This window comes from Microcaecilia unicolor, chromosome 8 (genome assembly GCF_901765095.1).
Source record: "Microcaecilia unicolor chromosome 8, aMicUni1.1, whole genome shotgun sequence".
NCBI classification, from domain to species: Eukaryota; Metazoa; Chordata; class Amphibia; order Gymnophiona; family Siphonopidae; genus Microcaecilia; species Microcaecilia unicolor.
Window position 1 is genome coordinate 15,553,746 of NC_044038.1, and position 23,971 is coordinate 15,577,716.

The 23,971-nt window shown below is 45.1% G+C and overlaps 1 protein-coding gene across 1 annotated transcript in view; it reads left to right on the forward strand.

The window, feature by feature from the left end:
- The first annotated feature begins 538 nt into the window (after nucleotides 1-538).
- The window catches only part of GNA12 (G protein subunit alpha 12), an 84,914-nt gene continuing 61,481 nt past the window's right edge, over nucleotides 539-23,971 (forward strand). Inside the window, exon 1 of the mRNA XM_030212164.1 lies at nucleotides 539-1,485. Coding sequence (XP_030068024.1) covers nucleotides 1,180-1,485 — 306 coding nt within the window. The 5' untranslated portion in view covers nucleotides 539-1,179. The remainder of the gene's footprint in view (nucleotides 1,486-23,971) is intronic.

Sequence of the window (23,971 nt, forward strand, 5' to 3'; positions counted from 1 at the left end):
ATTGTAGTGTCCAACCACCCAGTCCATGCCAACATTTACGCCCTAAAACTTTCTTTCCCTGTACAGTGCGCCTCAATATCCCGCAGGCAGGAGGAGGCCAATCCCAAATCGGTGTTCCTTAATGGGGGGGGGGGGGGGGGCAGACAGAGGCCTATATTGGATTATTTGTGCCCCGCCTCGCCCCCCCCCCTTTTTTTTTCTCCTTCCAAACCTGTGATAATGAATTTGATAACCGTGCTCGGAGAAGTCCAAAGAGATAGTCTCTGAACCACTGTGAACAGGAGAAAGGTTGCGGCCGATTTCCCACATGAACAGATCGGAAGCAACTTTACCCGTCCTCTCCGGACTTTTTTGCTTTAATAATTAATTATTGTTATTGTTCGGGGGCGGGAACGGCCCTTTTCTCTCATCCCCGAGATCATCGCAGCGGCGACTCGGCCTATTAGAGGCCAAGCAACTTTTGACGGATAGATCCTCGCCCAATGATGTGGCGGGATAGGGCGCGAGCGCGGTCACCGGGGACAGGCCCCGCCTCCTCTCCGTTCTTTCTTTCACCTCCGCCCAGTCGTCCCGTCCGGCAGCTGTGGTGATTGTGAACGGGACCGGGAGGTTGTGGTGTCCGGTGTGCGAATAAACTTCCAGGAGTTGAGCGAAGTTTTCGGGTTTTTTTAAGTTAAGTTTGGGATGTTCCGTCATACCTTTTCGTTCCAGGGGTGGTCGGGGTCGCGCGGGCTGCCGTTGGCCTCCTCGCGCCTCTATCTCTATTGTGGTGCCGGCGCGCGGCGGAAATAAAAGGCGGAGCGAGCGCGTAACAGGGGGGACACGAGACGAGGAGGTTCGGCCGGCGAAAGTTTTGCTGGAAGCCTCCTGGAGGGGGGGGGGCGAAGGGCAAAGAGGGGCTTCTCGTACTGTTTCACGGTTGGTCCACTTCAGCGACCTCCCCCTCCCCCAATTCTTTTTTTGCCGTCGCCCGATCGGAAGAATCTCTCGGGGTGTTGTCAGCCCCGCGGGCAGAGCTGACCTTGGGCCGGTGAGGGGAGTGCGTATCGGAAAGTTTGCGGGGGGGGAGGAGGTAGCCTAAGCCCCCACCTCTCTCTCCCTCCCTCCCCCGTCACTTGTCATTCTCTGTCCATGCGGGCGGCAGCTCCGTGAGGCGTCGTTTCGGTCCCCTCCGCCGTCATGTCCGCGGTGGTGCGGAGCCTGAGCCGCTGCCTCCTGCCCGCCGAAGCGGCCCGCGAGGGGGGCGACGGCAAGGAGAGGAGCCGCCACCTGGCCAGGGAGGCTCGGCGGCGCAGCCGGGAGATCGACGCGCTGCTGTCCCGGGAGAGGCGTGCCGTCCGCCGCCTGGTCAAGATCCTGCTGCTGGGGGCCGGCGAGAGCGGCAAGTCCACCTTCCTGAAGCAGATGAGGATCATCCACGGCAAGGAGTTCGACCGCGGCGCGCTGCTGGAGTTCAGGGACACCATTTTCGACAACATTATCAAGGTGAGGGTGGCCGCAGGTCAGGCAGTCCGCTGCAGCCCCGAAAAAACTAAATCGGTGCCTCTGGGCCACCTGGGTCCCCCCCCCCCCCTCTTCTCAACCTTTATCCCTGGAGGAAATGGGGGTGAGGGAATCCTTTCCTTTTGTCAAGGATCCTTGGGCATCTGAGCTATGTTGAGGTACTTCTGGGAATCTGCCACCTTAGTCCCTCCTTTACTCACAAGGGATATACTGCAGATATGTTCCTTGCCCCCCCCCCCCCCCCCACAAAAAAAAAAAAAAGACTTGCCGTTCTGATGCTATCCCAAAGCATCTCTCTCAACTTTTTAGCGTCTTATGCAGGTAATTTGTTTCTTTTAGGAAGTCAACTTTTGTTGCATTAGTTGAGAGAGCCTTTATTTAAAATAAGTGTTTACCTTTTAAAAAGTTCATAGATACAAAAAGTAATGATCGTGAACTTGGACTTGCCACTTAGCCTTCCATTGCCTCAGGTAAACATGTAAATTGTACGGGGGGAAATATAACTAGTGTACTTGAATGTGTAGTAACATACTAGATAGCAGATATAGGGGCTCATTTTCAAAGCACTTAGCCTTACAAAGTTCCATTGTAACCTATGGAACTTTGTAAGGCTAAGTGCTTTGAAAATACACCTCAAGGTAAACAGCATGTATTGCAATGTAACACATTTTCTTGATCTATCATTTTCAGGTCATAGACAGTAGTAGAAGTGTGCCCTTACGGAGTTTAAAGGGGGTTTGGACACATTCCTGAGGGAAAAGTCCATTGAACATTATTTAAAAAATATTTTTTTTTAGGGGGGGGGGGGGGGGGTTGCCAGGTTCTTAAAACCTGGATTGGCCGCTGTCAGAGACAGGATGCTGGGCTTGATGGACCATTGGTCTTTTCCCAGTATGGCGGTGCTTATGTACTGCTCTTATTTCCCAATTACTGGAGCTACTACTGAAAACAGAGGCATGCATTAAACATAAATCCCTTTTGTTTTGTTAGGGTAACAACAGTAGTTGGGAAGTAGGACCAGTGCTGGTTAATTAGTAGGGAGAGACAGAAATATAGAGGATCATTTTCAAAGCACCTAAGTATACCTTGAAGTGATACCTGTGTAGATTGCTGGATTCAACTCTGGCCTCCATGCTGGGCAGACTGGATGGATAGTACAGGTCTTTATCTACTGATATTTGCTATGTTATCATTATTGTAGCACTAATGGACGCAATCTATCAGCTCTGTATAATGGTGATAAGTGTTCAGGTACAATATGTCTTGGTCCAAAGAAGTTTGCAATCTTAAGTGGGCACCTGAAGCAAACAGAGAGAGAGAGAGTGACTTGCCCAAGGTCACAAGACCCCTAATTCTGTAAACTTGCATGCACAACTTTACGTGTTAGAGCAGTGTCAGTTAACATGTACAACTTGATGTAATTATTGGATTGTAATTGGCACTAGCAGTTGCTCACATAACTGCCCTTGGTCCAGATTTTACAAATTGTGCATTCAGAATCCATACTGTGCAACTGTAAGGGGTCATGGGTGGATCAGGGGCATACCTGGAAGTTATGCACACAGTTTCAGAATATTATGTTACATCAGCCTTTGAGCACTATCGTAGGTGCTCACACTTAAAATTAGGCGCATAACTTCTGACTTACCTCTCTGTTCTATAACAGTAATTCTGCACATAATAGTTGTTATAGAATCTGTGCTTAGCGCACATCATCCTAGTTCCTAACTTTAGGCGACCTGTAGAGGCTTACCCTCAAGGAGTGTTGATGGGATTCTGACCACTGACTCCCTTTGTTCTTAGCCTGTTGCTCTGACCATTAGGTTACTTCCACTCTGCTTCAGGGGTTCTCAACCCAGCTGGTCATGTTTTTTAGATTATCCACAGTGAATTTGAATGAGACAGATTTGCATGTGCTACCTTCCTTGTGTTCAGAATCTACTTAATGCATTATCATTGTGAATATCATGTTTTGGAAAGAAATAGAAGAGAAAAAAGTGGGTGAGTTGGAGTTTAAAGACTTTTTTATTTGTTATATTATAAACTGCTTTAATGTACAAGAGTACATCAAATTTTTATAATAAAAATGATTTATAAAAATAAACCTTTGGCATGTTATATGGAGGAAAGCAAAATACAAATACAATTTCACTTCCCCTCAGACTAACCAAGGGATATTTGCAATTCTATATAAATCATGTGACAATATAATTTTCCTTAGCATCCCTCCGGACTGGCCGAGAATGTGACTGATGGGTTGGGCACACCTTCCAGCAGGTGGAGACTGAGAAAACAACTGACTCTAGAGAGAGCCAGTAAGAGCCCTTGGCAACAAGAGAAAGATCCAGTAGTGTTGCCAGGTGGGCAGTTTTACCGGCCAATTGGGCGGTTTTCCGCGACCCGCCGCGGGAAATTTTTGCCCGCGGCGGGTTGCGGTTTTTTGGGCTTGTTTTGTGTCTTTTGGGCGGTTTTTTAAGCGTTTTTTTCAGCCACGGGGGGCGGGGTTAGTGATGTTCTGGGCGGGGGTGATGACGCGGGGGTGGGGTGTCAGGGGCGGGGTTTGAGTTTGGGCAGGATTTGGGCTCCTTTGGGTGGGAAAAAAAATTTCCACCTGGCAACCCTGCCAGCAGATGGAAGGTGGTGAGCCCTACAGTCTCATTCTTTATATTACACTAGTAAAGAAGGCCCGTTTCTCAGAGCAATGAAACGGGCGCTAGCTTGTTTTTTTTTTTTTTTGGGGGGGGGGGGTGACTCACATATGGAGAGCAGGAGCATGGCCATCCAAATGGATTTCTTCTGTCAGCGCTGTTCGTGTTGTCGGTGCTGCAGTATAAGTGAGCGGTTTTGTCTTCATTGCTGCTAGCGCTCCGTTTCGTCCAGTGTTAGTGCTCCGCCCTTGTCATCACGTAGTGACGCAAGGGCGGGGCACACACTGATGGGGAAAGTGGCTATCTCGACGCCTCAACTTCCGGTGGGGAAAGCTGATCTCGACGCTTCAACTTCCGGTGGTGGTTTCATTTAGAACGTTGGGGTTGTGAATTATATAGATAGATTCCTTATATATTTTCTATTTCTTGCTGTAATTCTTTTAGTTGGTTTTAATTTATTTCTTCTGTGCGTCTGTGTGTGTGTATATATATATATATATATATTTAAAAAAGCCTGTTATTTAGAGGCAGAGGCCCGTGGGGGTCTCTTAGTGACTCGGGGGTGTCAAACTCGGGTGGCCGGGTACCTCCCCCCATGTCCTCCCTGGTATTCTTTTAAACTGTGCTTGAGTAAAAGAGAGAGGAAATCTCAGCACAAAAATGCAGTTTCCTCAAGCTCTTCAGGGGAAGAGCTTGTGAGGCAGGGAGAGGCAGCCACGAGAAAAAAAAAAAAGACTAGCTTTGCTTTTTGGTTCTCTGTCCTTTGCTTTCTCTTTAAACAAGCAAGACAGCTTCTGTTTTCTCTCTGTGACAGTTTGCTGCTGTTTTTTCTGGCTCCTGTTTTGGTTCGCAGTTGGCTTAGGCAGACGCGATGGCAGAGAAGCTCTGCTGCTGTTCAGTCTGAGCAACAGGGAGTCGGCTTGAGCAGTGCTTGTAAGTTTTGCACCGCGGTAGATTCCTCGTCAGAGCAGGGGCTGTAAAAATGTTGGCGACGTTAGCGGGGGGGCTCCGATCTGGCAGTTTTAAGTGCAGTCGGGTCAGCCTTGCTGGCAGCACCGATTTCAGCATGAAACGCCGCCATTTTGTCTTCCCCTCTAAATGCTGCATCCCTGCCTGCTTTACCGGCCTCTCTACTGGTTCTGCCTCCTGTTTCTTCAGCAGGTGAAGGTGGCTTCCCGCCTGACTTTGTGGTAAAAATGTACTAAGCTTTTTTATTACACAAAGCTGCTCCAGGATAGGCTCCAGTAAAGAGGTCTCAGGAGGGCCAACCAGCGGCTGCTAAGCGGCCCAGGCAGTTTGAGGATTTAGAAGAAGATTTTTCTTCTGATTTGGACCAGGAAATGCCTAGGTGTTTCCGGAAGGTCATTTTCCTGAGGACCTCGGTCAGCTGGAAGATGGTGCGGAGCCTCTCCCTGCGGGGGAGGATCCTTCATTGCTGAGAATTTTTCATAAAGATGACCTGCAGGAGCTTATTTCTCAGGTTTCTACTATCTTGCGATTTGAGGAGCAGGAGACTCCAGTGATGGAGTCCAGAAAGGTATTCATAGGCCAGGTAAGACTTTTCCAATGCATCAGGATATTAGAGACATTCAGGCACAGTGGGAGGTGCCGGATTCTGCCTTTCATCTTGCCAGATGTATGCTCAGGCTTATCCTGTTCCGGAATCAGACAAGGATCTTTTACGCCCTCCAGTGGTGGATGCCGTAGTGTCTGCAGTCACTAAATGAAATACGGTTCCCGTGGATGGCGGGAAGGCTTTGAGGGATGTCCAGGATCGCTGTGTAGAATCCTTGTTAAAGAATAGTTTTGATGTTTCTGCTCTGGCAGTGCAGGCTGCTATCTGTGGTTCTGTAGTAGCGAGAGCCTGTTTTTGTTGGTCTAAAAAGGTCTTGGACCATTCTTCTGATGATTTTTCAGTGATAGATGCCAAAGTTGGAAATGGGTTCGGCCTTTTTGGCAGATGCTCTTTATGACTTGCTTCGGGCCTCTTCTATGGCTCTTTGTGTGACGGCCCATCGCTCTCTCTGGCTTTGTGGCTGGTCTGCGGATGCGGGCTCTAAGTCCAAGCTTAGTAAATTTCCTTTTAAGAGTTCTTTTCTCTTTGGCGATGAGTTGGATAAGCTGCTGCATAGCCTAGGTGAGGCTAAAGTTCCGAGGCTTCCTGAGGATCGTCCCAGTGGTCGTGGTGTTTTTTTCCGGTCGTGGTAGGGGCCGTGCTTTTCGGTATAGACCAAGCAGAGTAGTTCCGTTTCAACGATCCAAGTTTTTTTCAGAGGACCCTCTCCTTTTGGCAGAGGGGCGCCTCGGGCCGAGGTTACCAGAGGAGCTCCATTCCCCGTAGCTCCTAATTCGGAGATGGGAGGTCAGGCTGAGTTTTTCTCCCCTGAGTTTGTGCTTACTTTACACAAAGCCTTCATGCTGAAAAGAGCTCTGCCGCAGGTGTCTGATCTGCGTTGCTACTTGGTCTCCCTCCAACTGATGGTGGCCCGGGGCAGATGTCAGAAGTGGATGCCCCTGAGTGTTGGATGCACGCTAAGCATAGATGGGTAAATTCCCCGTCTGAGAGTGGCGCAACTCCCCCCCCCCCCCCCCCCCCCCCCCCCCCCCGTTGTCGGGCCTTGGGGACTCTGAGGGATCTGGCAGGCCTTCGTGGTCTGAGGAGCCAGAGGAAGGAACCGGTTTGCCACAGGATCTGGATGATCCCACTGCGGTTCGGATTTTCCACCGCGATGAGCTGCCAGCACTTATCTCTGATGTCTTACAGGCCCTCTCAATTGATGATCCTGTTCAAGGCGAGGCCTCCTCTGGTAATCCGAGGATGGCGAGTACTAAGAAGCCTGCTCGAGCCTTTCCTTTGCATGACTTCATCCAAGAGCTTTCTGCTCAATGGGCTGACCTTGAGGGGCCCTTGAAAGTGGCCAGGGCGATGGGGCATCTTTACCCTCTGAGTGAGGAGCACTTGGCCCGTTTTGGGATGCCTAAAGTGGATGCCTTAGTCACCGCTGTGACAAAAAAGACCACCCTCCCAGTAGAGGGGAGGGGTCGCCTTGAAGGACATTCAGGACCGGCGCCTGGAATCAGCGCTAAAACGGTCCTTTGAGATTTCAGGCCTAGCCTTAAGGGCGTCTGTTTGCAGTTCTTATGCTGCTTGAGCCTGCCTTTCTTGGTTACAACAGGCAGTGGAACAGCCCGTGAATGGTGTGGAGTCCCTTGCTGAGGTTGCACCGCTCATGGAGTCAGCCCTGTCATTTTTAGCTTGACGCCCTCTATGATCTGGTCAGAGCCTCGGCTAAACAGATGTCTGTGGTGGTGTCTACCCGCCGTCTTCTATGGCTACGGCATTAGGTGGCTGACATGGCCTCTAAGCAAAGGCTGGTGAAGTTGCCCTTTTAGGGACTTCTGTTTTTTGGAGAGGATTGTTAAAGACCTGGGGAATGCTAAACCCCAGCGGTTACCTGAGGATAGGTCGTGGCCTTCTTCCAAGTGTCAGGTGGGTCCCTCCTCCTCTAGACCTCACTTCCGTGAAGTTATAAGGTATCGCCCGGTGCGCTCTGCTGGGTTTACTCAATGTGCCCATTTTCAGCAGAGGAACTCCTTTCACTCGGACAAGCGATCCGCAGCGGCCGGTGCTAGGCCTGGAGTTCAAGGGCGACCCTCTCAATGATGGTGCGCCGGTCCACTCCTCCTTTACAGCTGTAGGAGGACGCCTTTCCCTCTTTCTAGAGGAGTGGACCAAGATTACCTCGGATCAGTGGGACCTGGACCTGATCAGAGAAGGTTACCAATTGGAATTAAATACCCCGGTGAGAGATGTGTTTTTGGAGTCCCGATGCGGTACTGCCGTCAAACAGGCGGCGGTAGAGGAGACCCTACAAGTCTTGTTGCACCTTGGGGCGGTGATCCCTGTGCCTCCTGCCGAACACGGCTGTGGTCGTTACTCCATTTACTTTGTGGTGCCGCAAAAAGGCGGGTCTTTTTGGCCCATTCTTGACTCAAAGGAATTTTCGCATGGAAACCCTGCGCTCCGTCATTGCGGCGGTACAGCCAGGAGAGTTCCTCACGTCTCTGGACCTAAAAGAAGCTTACTTGCACATACCTATTTGGCCCCCGCACCAACGGTTCCTCCGATTTGCAGTGGTGGGAAGACATTTCCAGTTTCGGGCCTTGCCTTTTGGCCTTGCCACAGCTCCCCGAACCTTTTCAAAGGTAATGGTGGTGGTAGCTGCCTTTCTCAGGCGAGAGGGTATCCAGGTTCATCCGTACCTAGACGACTGGCTCATCAGAGCGGACTCGGCAAAAGAGAGTCGTCATGTCACAGCCAGAGTGGTCTCAGTATTGCAATCTCTGGGCTGGGTCGTCAATATACCCAAAAGTCACCTGACTCCCTCTCAATCTCTAAAATATTTTAGGGGTCCTATTCAACATGGCCTCGGGGTTTGTTTATCTACCCGACCAAAGACGGTTCAAGCTTCAGAATCAGTTCCGTCTGCTCCTGAGGATGCCTTGCCCGCGAGCTTGGGACGTTGTCCAGCTGTTGGGATCGATGATGGCCACCTTAGAAGTGGTGCCATGGGCGAGAGCGCATATGAGACCTCTGCAGATTGCCCTGCTTCAACGATGGTCTCCGATGTCCCAGGATTATCAACACAGACTCACGTGGCTACCTGCGGCCCGACTCAGTATGGAGTGGTGGCTCTCAGACAGCATGCTGCGGTGTGGTGCCTGGTGGTAACGGATGCCAGCCTGAAGGGCTGGGGAGCACATTGCCAGGGAAGCTATGCCCAGGGTCTGTGGACACCCGAGGAAACTGGGTGGTCCATCAATCGCTTAGAACTGAGAGCGATATTTCAGGCACTTCTGGCCTTTCAGAAAACCCTGTAGGGACTGGCTGTCAGAGTTCTGTCGGACAACACGACAGCAGTGGCCTACATAAATCGACAAGGCGGCACTCAGTGCAGAGCACTGGCCGCGGAGGCCGCTCTAATTTGCCACTGGTCCGAACTACATCTGCAGCTTCTGTCAGCAGCTCATATAGCAGGTCAGAGCAATGTGCAAGCCGATTTTCTAAGCAGACATCAAATTGACCCAGTGGAGTGGGAACTGGCAGACAAAGTGTTCTTCAGATCTGTGTCAAATGGGGAAAGCCCGTAATGGATCTTATGGCGTCATTCACAAATGCCAAAGTCCTGTCCTTTTTCAGCAGACGGAGAGATCCTCGCTCGGCGGGGTTGGATGCCTTGGCTCAACCCTGGCCTCCTGTATGTGTTTCCTCCTTGGCCCTTAATAGGGCGGCTCCTCCTGCGAATTCGGCTACATCAAGGAGTGGTGATCCTCATTGCCCCGGATTGGCCCAGGTGGCCGTGGTATGCGGAACTCCGGCGGATGCTGATGGAGGCTCCCCTTCCTTTGCCTCTGGTTCCGAACCTGTTGACGCAGGGCCCGGTGACCATGGAGGATCCATGCCGCTTTGGTCTTACGGCATGGCTATTGAGAAGGCGCAATTGAGAGACAAGTGCTATTCTAACAGTCATCTCCACTCCCTTGCAGGCCCGCAAGCGTTCCACTTCCAATGCCAGCTCTTTCCAACCTGTTACAGTGAGGACTGGTTCAAATGGAGGATTTCTACCACTTTGCTCTTACGGCTTGGCTCTTGAGTGGGTGACGTTAAGATTTAAAGGTCATTCTCTGGAAGTTATTGGTACGCTCTTGCGGATGAAGAAGCGGTCTACTTCTGTGGCTTATGGCCGGGTGTGGAGGATTTTTGAATCCTGATGTGCGGAAAGAGCGGTGTCTTGTTTTATGCTTCCCTTCCGCAAATTTTAGTCTTTCTCCAGGACTGCCTTTCACAAGGGTTGGCGTACAATTCCTTATGGGTACAGGTGATGGCTCTGGCTTATTACAGAGGCCGTCTTCTTCATTCTAGTTTGGCATCACACCCAGATGTGGTTTGTTTTCTGAAAGGAGTGCACCATCTTTAACCACCGGTGTGTTCTCTGTGTCCATAGTGGAATGTCAATTTGGTATTGAAGGCGCTTCAGAAGGCGCCCTTCGAACTTTGAGGGTGCTTCAGAAGTCGCCCTTCGAGCCGTTAAAAGAAGTCTACTTTGAAGGATCTTACCTTGAAGGCTGTGTTCCTCGTTGCCATTGGTTTGGCACGCCGAATGTTGGAACTCCAGGCGTTGTCTCAGGAGCCATTTCTTTGGTTTTCCCTTGAAGGGGTTACGGTCCATACTGTGCCTTCCTTTTTGCCTAATGTGGTGACACCTTTTCATCTCAACCAGGCATTCTTGCTTGCCTTTCGGAGAGAGGCATATCCGAGGGATTTTTCTTTGCACCTTTTAGATGTGCGTCAAGTTCTTCTGTGTTACTTGGAGGTCACTAACGACTTTCGTAGATCAGATCACTTGTTTGTGTTTTTTTGCAGGTTCCCAGAAGGGGAAACGCAGCATCCAAAGCCACCATTGCCTGTAGGGTTAAGGAAACTATTGTGTCAGCATACTTGTTGGAGGGTGAACTGGTTCCTCTACACTTTCGGGTGTACTCTATTAGGGTGCTTGCATCTTCTTGGGTGGAGGTCCGCCTGCTTCCGGTGCTTGAGATTTGCAGGGCGGCAATGTGTTTGACACTTCGCATTACCGTCTGGATATGGCGCGGTGCTCTGATGCAGCCTTTGGGGCGATAGTGCTTTCTGTGGGGGCCTCTGGTTCCCACTCTACTTAAGGGACTGCTTTGCTACATCCCACAAGTCTCTGGATTCATCTGCTGCTGGCGTTAAGGAACAAGAAATTATGTTTTACCTGATAATTTTCTTTCCTTTAGATGCAGCAGGTGAATACAGAGGCCCATCCTGTTTGTCAGCTAAGTTTTCTGAACAGCCCACTTCTTTTGCCGTGGAGTGCTGTGGGAAGTTTTGCTGCTGTTCGAGAGTTATTGTTAGAGGTTTGTGGTGTTGCTGTTGATTTACATGTATTTTAATCCACTGGATTTGTTACCATGGGGGAGGAGAAAGTTCTTACAGTGTGTCGTCTGTTGTTTCCTTCTTCCTTACTAGTCCAATACTATCTGAGCTAGGAGCATGATGTCCCATGTACCACTTCAGTTCAGTGTTCTCTATGTTCACCTGCTAGTAGATGGACACAACCCACAAGTCTTTGGATTAATCTGCTGCATTTAGAGGAAAGAAAATTATCAGGTAAGACACAATGGGGCTCATTTTCAAAGCATTTAGCCTTACAAAGTTCCATAGTAACCTATGGAACTTTGTAAGGTTAAGTGCTTTGAAAATACACCTCAACGTCTTGTTGCCAGGATCAAAACTTGCTGCACTAACCATTAGGCCACTCCTCCTATTTGAGGTGCAGTCACACCATGAAGCAATACAAAGGCAGCATAATAATCTAATTTTTGTTTTCCATTCCCTTCCTAATAATTACTAATGTTCTATTTGCTTTATTAGCCTCTGCACAAAGGGTTTTATGTATCATCAACAATGGCACTTAGGACCTTTTCCTGGGCAGTAAGTCCTAATGTGAACCTTGTATCATATAGCTGTAGTTTGGGTTCCTCTTTCCTATAGCCATCACTTTGCACTTGCTCCCATTAAATGTTATCTGCCATTTGGATGCCCAATATCCCCAGTCTTGTAATGTTCTCCTGCGATTTAACAACTATGACTAACTTTGTGTCATCAGCAAATTTAATTACCTCACTAGTTATTTCCATTTCTGTCATTAAAAAATATGTTAAAAAGGAGGGGTTCCAGCACAGATCCCTGGGGAACCCCACTATCTACCTTTCTTCATTGAGAATACTGATCATTTTACCCTACTGTTTGTTTTCTTTCTTGTAACCAGTTCTTAATCCACAATACTACAATCTTCCTGCCCTGTGACTTTCTAATTTCTTCAGGAGTCCTTCATGAGATATTTAGGAATTTCAAAATGCATTTGACAGAGAATATCTATTGGCTCACTTTATCCTGAGTTTTATTCACCCCTTCAGAGAAATGTAACGGATTGAGGCAACATTTTCCTTGACTAAAATCCATATTGGCTTTGTTTTATTAATTCATGCCTATGTATATGCTCATTAATTTTGCTCTTTATAATAGTCTCTACCACTTTTTCCTGGCACTGAGCAAAACTCCCTTGCAGGATTCAAGACTATTGTTTTCCAGGTGAAGCAAAACTCCTACAAGATTCAAGATTATTGCCTTCCAGGTGAATCAGAGTAAAATGTGAAGAGGGTGTGCTTCTCTTCCTGTTCACAAAAGTTGGTCTCATTTGACCCCATTTCATTCTGCATATTCACAAACAGTGTACTTGTATCCCTCTTGGTGCTAATTCAAACTATGCTTACAGGTTCTTCCTTCGCAATGTGCTTCTTGGACCAAAATGTTGAGTGGCCATAGAGTTAAATCATTTCCACTAGCTTGTCATGTCATGCTCAGACTCAAACTTTCTTCTCAAAGGCCCCTGTCCCCACAAGCCTGTTTTAGTAATTACTGTACCCTCTGGGAGTTACTGGTATGAACCCAACTATACCTATGGCCTGCAGTGGCATTAGGTCATGCTTCTGCTATTTCAATTACATTTTTGGCAGCTAAAAAACCTCTGTGTTCACCTTATTTATGCCTCCTTGAAATCCTTTACTATTTTAACATGCACTACATACTCTGGTGTTTCATGCAGTGAATGGGAGAACGTCAAATAGGGTGGTGGGTTTAGTTTTCATAGTGTTGTTTTTTTATTTCTATCTGTGAGTCTATGCCTAGTTCTGCAACTTCTCTCTGGGGAATAATTCATTTCTTGATCATTACTTATCTTAGGTATTTTCCCTCTCTTGCCTCCTCTTCCAGAATATACTTATTTTGGCTCCTAACTCTCATTTTATATGGCTTAGACCCTGCAACATTTTCTGCTGATTTTTCTATGGGCCCCCTCCAACTTGTCTGTATTCTTTTGGCGGAATGGCTGTCTGAATTGGACACGGTATTCTGGATCCAGGGGTGGGCAGCCATGATCCTCAAGGGCCACAGCCCAATTTGTTTTTCAAGATTTACACAATGAATAGGCATGAGATTGATCTGCATATACTGTTTCCATTGTATGCAAGTAGATCTCATGCCTATTGTGCAAATCTTGAAAACCTGACTGGGCTGTGGCCATTGAGGATTGTGGTTGGCCATCTCTGCTCTAGATGCATCATCACTTTTCTACTTGCTTTGGGGTATCTTTAAATATTCTGTCTCCTAAAGTTGTCATGCAAACATAAGAATTGACAAGCTGGGTTTCACAGCCATTAGTGGGTACTTAGAGAAAATGTAGAAGAAATGATGCATTTCTTGCAATTGTGTTTTCAGAGTGCATTAACCCAGTGACATTCCTAACTTGAATAGGATGGTCTGTCTTCTATAAATTTGCCTAACCCCTTTATTTCTAATATATAGCTTGTCTCTACAACAACTTGAGATAATGAATTTCATATATTTCACTGACTGCAGAGTTGGTATTTCCTTGTTTTTAAAACTTGAGGTACGTTTCATCAGTTATACTCTAGTCCTTATTAGACAAACTGTTCCTCTTATTATTCTTGGCAAACTCTTTGTTTTTTCTTACCTCAATTACACCTCCCTTCAATCATCTTTTCAAAGTAAAAGGACAGTTTATGAACCTTTTCCTTGCATTGAAGTTGTTTCAGACCCTTCATCTTTGTTACTCTGTCTTTTTTTAGAGTAAATTTTGAGATGGTGACTGGAAGCACATGTTGAAGGGCTTTTTCATTATGATGTCTAAAAGCAAGAAGCTGCCAAAAGAATCGATCGGACCACTAGATGACAGAGGGGTAAAAGGGACACTCAGGGACGACAAGGCCACAGCAGAGAGATTAAATGAATTCTTTGCTTTGGTCTTCACCGAGGAAGATATAGGAGAGAGACCGGTTCCAGAAATGGTATTCAGTGCTGACGAGTCAGAGAAACTGAATCAAATTTCTGTAAACCTCGAAGATGTAATGGAACAATTTGAAAAATTGAAGCTTAGCAAATCACCTGGACAGGATGGTATGCATCCCAGAGTATTGATAGAATTGAAAAATGAACTTGCAGAACTAATGTTAATATGTAATTTATCTTTAAAATCAAGCTTGGTACCAGAATATTAGAGAGTGACCGATGTAATGCCGATTTTTATAAAGGGTTCTAAAGGTGATCTGGGAAATTAGTGAGCCTGACGTTGGGGCTGGGCAAAATGGTAGAGACTATTATAAAGAACAAAATTACAGATCATATTCAAAAGCATAGATTAATGAGACAAAGCCAATATGCATTTAGTGAAGGGAAATCTTGCCTCACCAATCTTTTACATTTCTTTGAAGGGGTGAAGAAACATGTGGCTAAAGGTGAGCCAGTCAATATTGTGTATCTGGATTTTCAAAAGGCATTTGACAAAGTAGCTCATGAAAGACTCCCTAGGAAATTGGAAAGCCATGGGATTGGAGGTAGTGGCCTATTGTGGATTAAAAACTGGTTAAAAGATAGAAAAAAGAGAGTAGGATTAAATGGTCAGTATTCTCAATGGAGAAGGGTTCATAGTGGGGTTCCGCAGGGGTCTGTACTGGGGCTGCTGCTGCTTTTTAACATATTTATAAATGATCTAGATATGGGAATGACTAGTGAGGTAATTAAATTTGCTGATGACACAAATGTATTCAAAGTTATTAAATTGCAAGGGTACTTCACAAGACTGGGAGACTGGGCATCCAAATGGCAGGTGACGTTTAAATGTGAACAAGTGTAGAGTGAAGCATGTGGGAAAGAGGAACCCGAATAGCTACGTGAGGCAAGGTTCCACATTGAGTCACTGACCAAGAAAAGGATCTAGGTGTCATCGTTGACGATACGTTGAAAAGCTCTGTTCAGTGTTGCGGCGGCAAAGAAAGCAAATAGAATGTTATGTATAATTAGAAATTGAAAACAAAAATTAAGATGTTATTGCCTTTGTTTCGCTCCATGGTGTGACCTCACCATGAATACTATGTGCAGTTCAGGTCTTTGCATCTCAAAAAAGATATAGTGGAATTGGAAAAGGTACAGAGAAGGGCGACAAAAATGATAAAGGGGATTGGTTGACTTCCTGTGAGGAAAGGCTGAAGTGGGTAGTCTCTTCAGCTTGGAAAAAGTTGGCTGAGGGAGGAGATATGATAGAGGTCTATATGCTTGAAGAATCATACTGGAATGGAAAAATTAAAACAAAATCATGCCATTCTCTTCGAATCAAATGGAAAATTTGTTTCAAAGAGAATGGTATGGTTTTGTTTTAATTTTTTTTTTGTTTTTAAGAAAATTCATGTGTGTGTGTGTGTATATATATATATATATATATATATAGATATATATAGATAGATAGAAGATTACCCCACCTCAAACATCAAATTATATGAATGTGTATTAAATTTATTTATTTGCTGCATTTGTATCCCACATTTTCCCACCTCTTTGCAGGCTCAATGTGGCTTACATTATGCCGCAATGACAGCTGTCATTAACGGTAAGAGAATAACAGAGTATTGTTACAATTAAGGTACTTTAGTTGTCAAGGGAATTGAGAGTAAAGAAATAGAACATATCAGATATGCATAATGTAATACAAAGTATAGTGTAAATAACAATATGATTAAAGTAATCAAATTAAGGAGATCAATATTGAATTAGTTCTGATGCAGATGTGATGTAAAATATTTATCATTTTGTGCTTCCTGCTGCCAGCAGTGTAAAATGTGAGGGGCTTTAAATTCTGGAGCCAGGATGCACCCACTTTGTTTTTGGATAGATTTTAAATCTTCTACCTCATATGGAACTACTGTTGATTAATCTTAATTGAGAAATAAACCAAGCCTACAGATTAGCATGCTAACCTCTAAACATCTGAATACAATGTATTAAATAGAGCACAACCGTACATGGAAGCAGTTAATATAATTTATAGTTCTAGGGTGAGTAAATGGTATGGGCCAGCATAAATTTAATTTTATGATGTCCAATCTGAGAGCTTCACCCAGCTGTTGAAAAAAAAAGAGTAAATTAAAACCACTTAGCTTTTTGAACATTATTTTTAATGCCTGACAACGGTTTTGTTTACAAATGTAAACTATATGTTGATTTTTTTTTCTTTTTTTTTTTTTATAATTAGGGTACAGACAAATGTTAGCAAGATAATCTTGGAAGCACGGGCAGATAAATGAGTTAAACTAAATTTAGTACCTTTTCAGAGAGAGAACATAATTCACTATAAAAGTTTTTCTATATTCACCAAATGAGGGAAAGATATTTTGAATCAGTTCATAAAATAAATAATCTCAGGGTTACAGGCAGGCCTGATTTATTTTTCTTATTTTATTTTTTGTATTACTAGAAGGCACAGAGCTTTTTGTCTATTAGTTTGCAGATTCTCAGATGAAAGGCAGTGGCCCCCACTTCTTGAGACTGCCTAGGGAAGACAGCACTGTTTACAATGTCGGTTGTATGCTGTATTTAAGGGAACAACTTTGCTTTTTAGATTGGATGTACTTGGGTTCCCTTTAAAATGGAGAGAAATTTTCCATTAGTAAATTCAGAGAGAAATGTCTTTAACCATTAATTCATGGGGCTTTCCTACGCTGATGTGTAAAATTGGTTTTCCTCTCTGACCCTAAAAATTTTATAGAGATTTATTTAACAATGAGTTTAGCTAAGTGATGGTTTGACTTTCGTCCATCTTGACTTGAGAATTTGAACTCCAGCTTTGGTGGTTTCTGGTTATGGTTCATGTCTTTGGGCTAAACAATTTTCTCCTTCGCTGCACTCAGCACAATTTAAGATTTTAACTGGACAAGCTCGTTTTGTAGATGCTGCGTACCAAACTTAAATCTCTTCATTTTGATGTTGCTGAATAGAATGAGTAATTTTAAATAGCATTTGCTTGATGTCAGGTGCAGCATTACTTCACCTTGCCTCAGGTAAGACTAGTGTTTGTTTTATTTCCAAACTTGGATGTAGATATAACTAGTATAAGAATGGCTGCTTTCTTTTAAATGGTGTTTTATTAAAAGTGAAGGCCATCTTTGCACAATAAAGAGCTCTGTGTACTAGATGAGAGAGAGAGAATTGCAAGCCAAGAACAATAGGTTCACTTCAACAAAAACAGTTCTTGCGATTTTTAAAGTGTTCCTTCTGGAAAGCGAATACCTTAAGAGACAGCTACCACCACGAGGTCATTTTTATATTTGATGTACTTTTCCTATTAAGGAATAAGTTTATTGATGGTGACAAACTAGTTGGCTATTGTGGCTAGCAGCAGTCTCTTGTGTCAGATTAATTAGAAATTGTACAGCCAGTGACATCACTGTATAAGCTATGGTGCTCCCTGGAACAATCCAGTATTTTTCTCTACTTTCCAGCAGCCTTGGCCGATAGTGGAGCCACTAGTCTTCCCACCTCTGCTGGGCTGCTTGTTGCTCAGGATTGCTCGCACCATCCTCATCTGGTCTTGCTGATGGTTATAGATTGACCTCGCAAACCTTGGTATGCAGATTGCGGTTCTCTGGTGTCTGCTAGTGGAAGACCCACTTCCCAAGTGCCAGGGTCTGCTCAGGCAAGGGCTGGTAGAGATAAAATATCCAGATCCTTTTTTTTTTTTTTTTAAAGCCTTATAGCAATTGAGAGGTGGTGACTAGAGAATCGTGGTCTTTCCACCATCGTGATTTCTACCCTGCTTTGCTCCAGAAAGTCCTCTACATTCCTGGCTTAAGTCAGAATTAGCGTGTGATTGAATACTAGTGCGGGGAACGATTCTTAGCTTCCTGGAGGGCTCAGGTTCCCGATGTGTTAGGTTTTCTGCATCAGGGCCTTTAGGCGCTTCATGGGTTTAGAAACTAGAATAATAGGATTGATTTTGCTTGCTTCAACTTTAAAAGAAAATTCATGTGTTTCCTTACAAATAGAAAGTTTAACTGAAGTCCTACTTTTTTGCCACAATCATTTTGCACACCTTGCACCTGAAAACCAGGGTTGTCAGATTTGGAGAGGAGGGGCAAGTGCAAAGGGGCAATGATGTTTAAAGCAGAAGAAAGAGTGATGTCCCAGAGGCTCTCAATAGGAAGATGAAAAGGGAACTCAGGCGAGAGAGAAGATGGACAAAAACTAGAAAAGATATAGGGCCCTGTTTACTAAGATGCACTAGCGTTTTTAGCATGCACTAAATGATAAAGACACCCATATATTCCTATTGTTGTCTTTACTTTAGCACGTGCTAAAAACGCTAGAGCGCCTTTAGCACTGTTTAATAAACGGGGCCCATAGTTTTTAACATCACAGTTCTGAAAAGGTTCTTGAGTGAGAATTGTTCTTAGATAAGTGCTTTTATTATGTTTAGTCTCCAATACATTACCTACAAAAGCAAATGGCCTAATCTTCATAGCTTTATCATTTTGAAATACTGAACACTTGAGCTTGCAGAGTGCTGTTATAGAGCAAATACCACAAATTGTTACTCTGTCTCTGTCTGCTGGCTGATGAGCACAACCCCACAGATTCTGGACTGGCCTGGTAGGACAAAAGGAAAGAAAATTAATGGGTAAGAATAACTGATTTTTTTTCCCCTAAAGGAGAAAAGCAAATGTTGCATATTATGCAGAAACACATCTGAGCTTATGCAGGGTATATATGATGGGGAAAATAACAGCAATTCAACATGATAGATCAACCAAATTTGGAAGTCTTACTATTTTGAAAATATAATTGTGAGACCAATGGTATGAGCTGATGCAGGAAGAAAGATTATTTGTGGGGGAAATAAAAGCAGAGTAAAATCACTATTCTAAAGGGTGGTGCTGTAGACATGCAAAATTCATGCAAATCACTGCATAGTAAATTGCTCCTGATTTAGTTTTTACTATTTCTGTAGTGCTAAATCTTTACACCAGCTCAATGCTGGTGTAAATATGTAGCACGGGAGCAAATGGTGATCTGAGCTGAAGTGCACCACTTAAGATCACCAGACACCACAAACATCGGTGGCCCATGTGCACCTCTTAAGTTGTGAGGCAGGAGTGATGCCCCTCCACATTCCCTTTGCTTGCCGTCATCATTGAGCTTTAATTTTCTCTTAAGGATTAATCTTTGTTTCCTAGTAGACTTTTGGTATGATCTGTTAAAATCATGAGTACTTACTTCTGAAGCTGGGGTTCTCTGAGGAAGTGATAATCTCTTTATTTAGCTGAAACCATTAGATTTCATTTGAAATATTGAATATGTAATGTTTGAATCATGGGACAAGAGTAGGAAATACATGACAAGACCCACTACCAGACAGGATTAAAAAAAAAAAAAAAAAAAAAAGGTTTTAGAAACAGTGTTACTGTGTGTGACAGATAAAATGGTGAGCTCAATATAAAACAGACAAGATAGAGTTCTGTAAATTGGAAAATGTTAGCATACGAGTATATGAAAAGCAATTTATATTCCATAAGAATTTTTTTTTGTAGTCACTAGTTTTGACTGGGAGGTAGCTGTGTCCTATAGAAGAACAGATCTTGTCCGTCCCCTTCCGTGCTGAACTTCTCACCCTGCAACAGATGGCATTTATGGTTAAAATACTAAAGGAGCACTGTTCTCATCCACTACAGTATAATGCTCCATGCTCTCAATGATTTTTGAAAAGGTGATGGTTGAAATTTTTTAAATGTAGTTACAGCTATCTGTCAGATGTCTCCAAAATGCAGCTGGAGATTTTTGATTCATGCATTTTTGTGGAAAGCTTTTGTATTTCAAATAGGAAGAGGTAATTGTTCCAAATTCTCCATCAAAAATTGATTCATATTTCCGTGTATTCTATGTGTCACCACATAGGTGGGTAACCCTTTTTGTGGCTTGGTTGTAAGAAAAACAGGACCGGGTGGGGTCGCCAAGGGGATTCTTCGGCGCCCTTTTTTTTTCCATTGTGGGTCGAGGACGTCCATGTGTTGGGCGCGCCCAGGTCCCGCCTTAGCTACGCCTCTGATGCGCCCCCTTGAGCTTTGGCCGTCCCTGCGGCGGAGGGCAGTTGGGACGCCCAGGGTCTGCTTTCGATTGTGCCGATTTGGATGACCCTGTGAGAGGGACGCACATCTTCCGATTTGTGTCGAAGGACGGGCGTCCTTCTCTTTCGAAAATGAGCCTCTATGTGGTTTACAATTTCTATTACAGGTACTTTGCACTGTCTCTCATGGGCTCACAATCTAAGTTATATATTAAACTGTAGTGATGGAGGGCTAAGTGACTTGCCCAGGGTCACACGGAACTGCAGAGGAAATTGAACCTGGTTCCCCAGGATCTCAACCTGTCAGCAGCAGGAATCGAACCCAGGCTTCCCAGGTCTGCAACCTGCTGTACTAACCATTAGGCCACTCCTCCACTCATGACCTTTGAAACCATTGGGCGTGATATTTCTGATGCCCTTCACATCACAAAGATTTTTAGCAATTGTTTGCTTTCCCCTCACATTATATGCTGTTTAAAAAATTACAATAAAAATAAAGAAGCCTATGAACTGTATTTTGGATGTAAAGTTGGCGATCAAGACAAAAGCTGTGCTCCAACTATTCTTTGGTCAATCATATGCAGTTAATTTATTGCATACGGTACACAACATGATTAATACGTTTCTGTGGCATTTCAGTTTAATTAACTATCAGGCCATGCAATAACTAGCTATTCATTAACTTCTCCTAGAAGCAATACATTAAAATAGAGCTAAATGACATCTTCCTTAGCGTTCCTCCGGATCGGCCCAGTGTGTAGCGCTGGGATCTGCACAAAGGAGTTCCACCAACTGAAACCAGTACACAAGTTGGACACAGATCCACAGTATTCTAGAACACGGTGTGCATCTTAAGGGAACACCCCTGACCTGCCCATGTCCGTCCCATCGTTTCACCCCTTCACAGATCCACGCTAAATTTAAGCAGTATTCTATAAGTGGGTGTGTAAGTATGTGTTTGCATGGGTCTGCCATTTTCTGCCCTGTTTCAGTACCTTGCATCCATTAGATTGCTTTTCCATGCTGAAAACTCGATGCAGAAGTAGTGCCTAAACTTGGGCGCCATATATAGAATTCCCCTGTTCATGTTTGAGTCATATGATCCTTTGTGCTTGCAGTTAGGTTTTTACTACACTCTCTTTTTTTTTTTTTTTTTTTTTGTAGTGATATTTATTGTTATTAGATGGAAGATAAAATGTTAGTCATGCCTTCACAATACCTTTCAGGTTTTATTTTTCCAGACAGTTTCTATACTGTACTGCTGAGGTTGTTTAAAGCCTGTGATTTCTCACTTTTTGCATGTGATCAAGTTTGACATGTTTTTTTTTAAACATCTGCTAAAGGAGAAATTGAAGTGAGATAATTGTAGCTAACTTGGATTTACAGTTAAAATGTCAAAGTGAGAGAAACACCTAGACAGTTTTACAGGACAGTAATGCCTGTGTGGGCTTAAATTTTAGTTGCATAGTTGCATAATTTCCATCTTTTTTTTTTTTTTTTTTTTAGATTCTTCTTTCACTTTAGGTTACTCAAGAAACCCTTGTCCATTTGGGCTGGAGGAGCTCTTAATACTGCTCCTAATGGCCAGTATTTGCAGCTTCCTTTCTTCCCTACTGGATTCAAGTGGGTTGTCTCTGGAGAATTTGCCTAACCCCAGCTGTCCTGAAGGAACAGACTTGGGGGCCCTTTTACTAAGCCATGTAGGCGCCTACGCGCACCCAACGTACGCCAGTTTGGAGTTACAGCCCGGCTACCATTTGACCCTTGTGGTGGTAATTTCATTTTTGACAAGCATGCACTACGCGTGCCAGAAAATAATTTTTATTTTCTGACGCACATCAAAAACCGGGTGTTAATCATCATTCTACATGCTTAGACGATTACCACATGGTTAACGCAAAGCTTTTAAAGAGGCCTTTTTTACAGGCGCTCTGAAAAATGGATCTGCGCATGCCCAAAACACATGCCTACACGAGCGCAGCCCTTTTTTCGGCGCACCTTAGTAAAAGGACCCCTAGATCCTAAATTGATTCTTAGTCTGATCTAGGACAGTCGTTCTGAGCTAGAAACGTGATTGCTAAGAGACGTCACACAGTCCACCCATTGAGTCCTGGCCAAGCAGGGGAGGCAATAGATGGTGCACAATTTTGGTGTCCCTTGCACCCCTGTGGCCCTGATCAATAGTGCTGCTCCAGCAGTGCCTGTTAACTTATTAGTGAATCAGTAAGCATTTGGCTTGGAATATTGAATTTGTTATAGTTCTAAGTTTAAGCAAGACTGTGAACAAATTATAGAAAACTAGTAAAAAAGGCCCATTTCTCACACAAATGAAATGGGCACTAGCAAGTTTATCATGTAATGGCGATTGTTTTTAAGGGAACCGTTAGGAGGCGAGTTGTGGTGTGAGTTCCACGCTCGCCCACTTCCCGTCACCCTGCTGGTTATGATGGAGTTTGAGCGGCACAGGAATCTACCTCGCAGCCATTCTGAGTTTGACATGGCGCTCATTAATGTGTACGGCGTACGGGCTCCGAGTTCTATGCCCTCCTCCCCCTCCCTCCCTCTCCTCCCCATCTCCTCCCCTCCCCTCTGAGTTCCAGGCCCCCGCCTCTCTCCCTCTCTCTCCAAGTGGCAGCATGACCTGCGCTGCCTACCCTCTTCTCCCAGTCCTCCGCCTGCCCCTTGCCTTTCTGCATGCCACCCAGCATTTAAAAACTCTTATCTCAGGGTCCAGCGGCAGCAGTGAAAGGCGAGCAGGCTCGGCGCTTCAGCCTGCCTTCCCTTCTCTCTCAGTTCTGCCTCTGGTCCCGCCCTCATTTTCCGTTTCTGCAAGGGCGGGACCAGAGGCAGAGCTGAGAGAGAAGGGAAGGCAATCTGAAGCGCCGACCCTGCTCGCCTTTCCCTGCTGCCGCCGGACTCCGAGGTAAGAACTTTTCAATTCTGGGCGGCACGCAGGAAGGAGTGGAGCAGGCAAAGGACTCGGAGAAGAGGGCGGGCAGCGCAGGTCAGGCTGGCTGGGAACTTCAGTTCCGGGACTTCGAGCAGGTCAAATATTGGGGGTGCTGGAGCACCCACGGAGTCGGTGCCTATGCTTCCATGTCCAGCAATTCTTCACTCCCCTCCATGTCCAGCGATTCTCCTCTTCCCTGCCATCTGTGTCCCGCGATTCTCTCCTCTACTGTTCTCCCGTCCCATCCATTCTCTCCCCCCCCCCCTTTGCGAGTCTCTCCTCCCCTCGATTTGTACCTGAATGTTCTCTGGCTGGCTGGCGCTGGCTTCCCTTCCCTCACTGTTCCGCCCTCTGACGTCATTACGTTTTGACGCGAGGGCGGGGCAATGAGTGCTTATGGATGTTACGAACCCAGGCATCCAGACGTAGAACATTGGAGGTGCAAATTATTATATAGGATGTAATGTGTAAATGCATTGTGTGTGCCTGATATCGTAAGTAATTTGATTTATTTAATACTAGTAAAAAAGGCCCGTTTCTGAAACCAATGAAACGGGCGCTAGCATGTGGCTTTTTTTTTTTTTTTTGTGTGTGTGTGTCACAGAGTTATTTTGTGTGAGGGTGTGGTGTGTGTGCAGGTTGTTGATGTGTGTCTTTTTTTTTTTTTTTTGTTTGTTTTGTTTTTTGCTTGGGGGTTGGGGGATGTGCTGTGCTGTCCTTGGTCGCTGCTGGCTGGGTCGCGGGTAATCCTTCCAGCTGGGCCGCAGCTTGTCCTGTTCGCCCACGTCCCAGATGGTGACGGGCACGTTGTTTTCCGG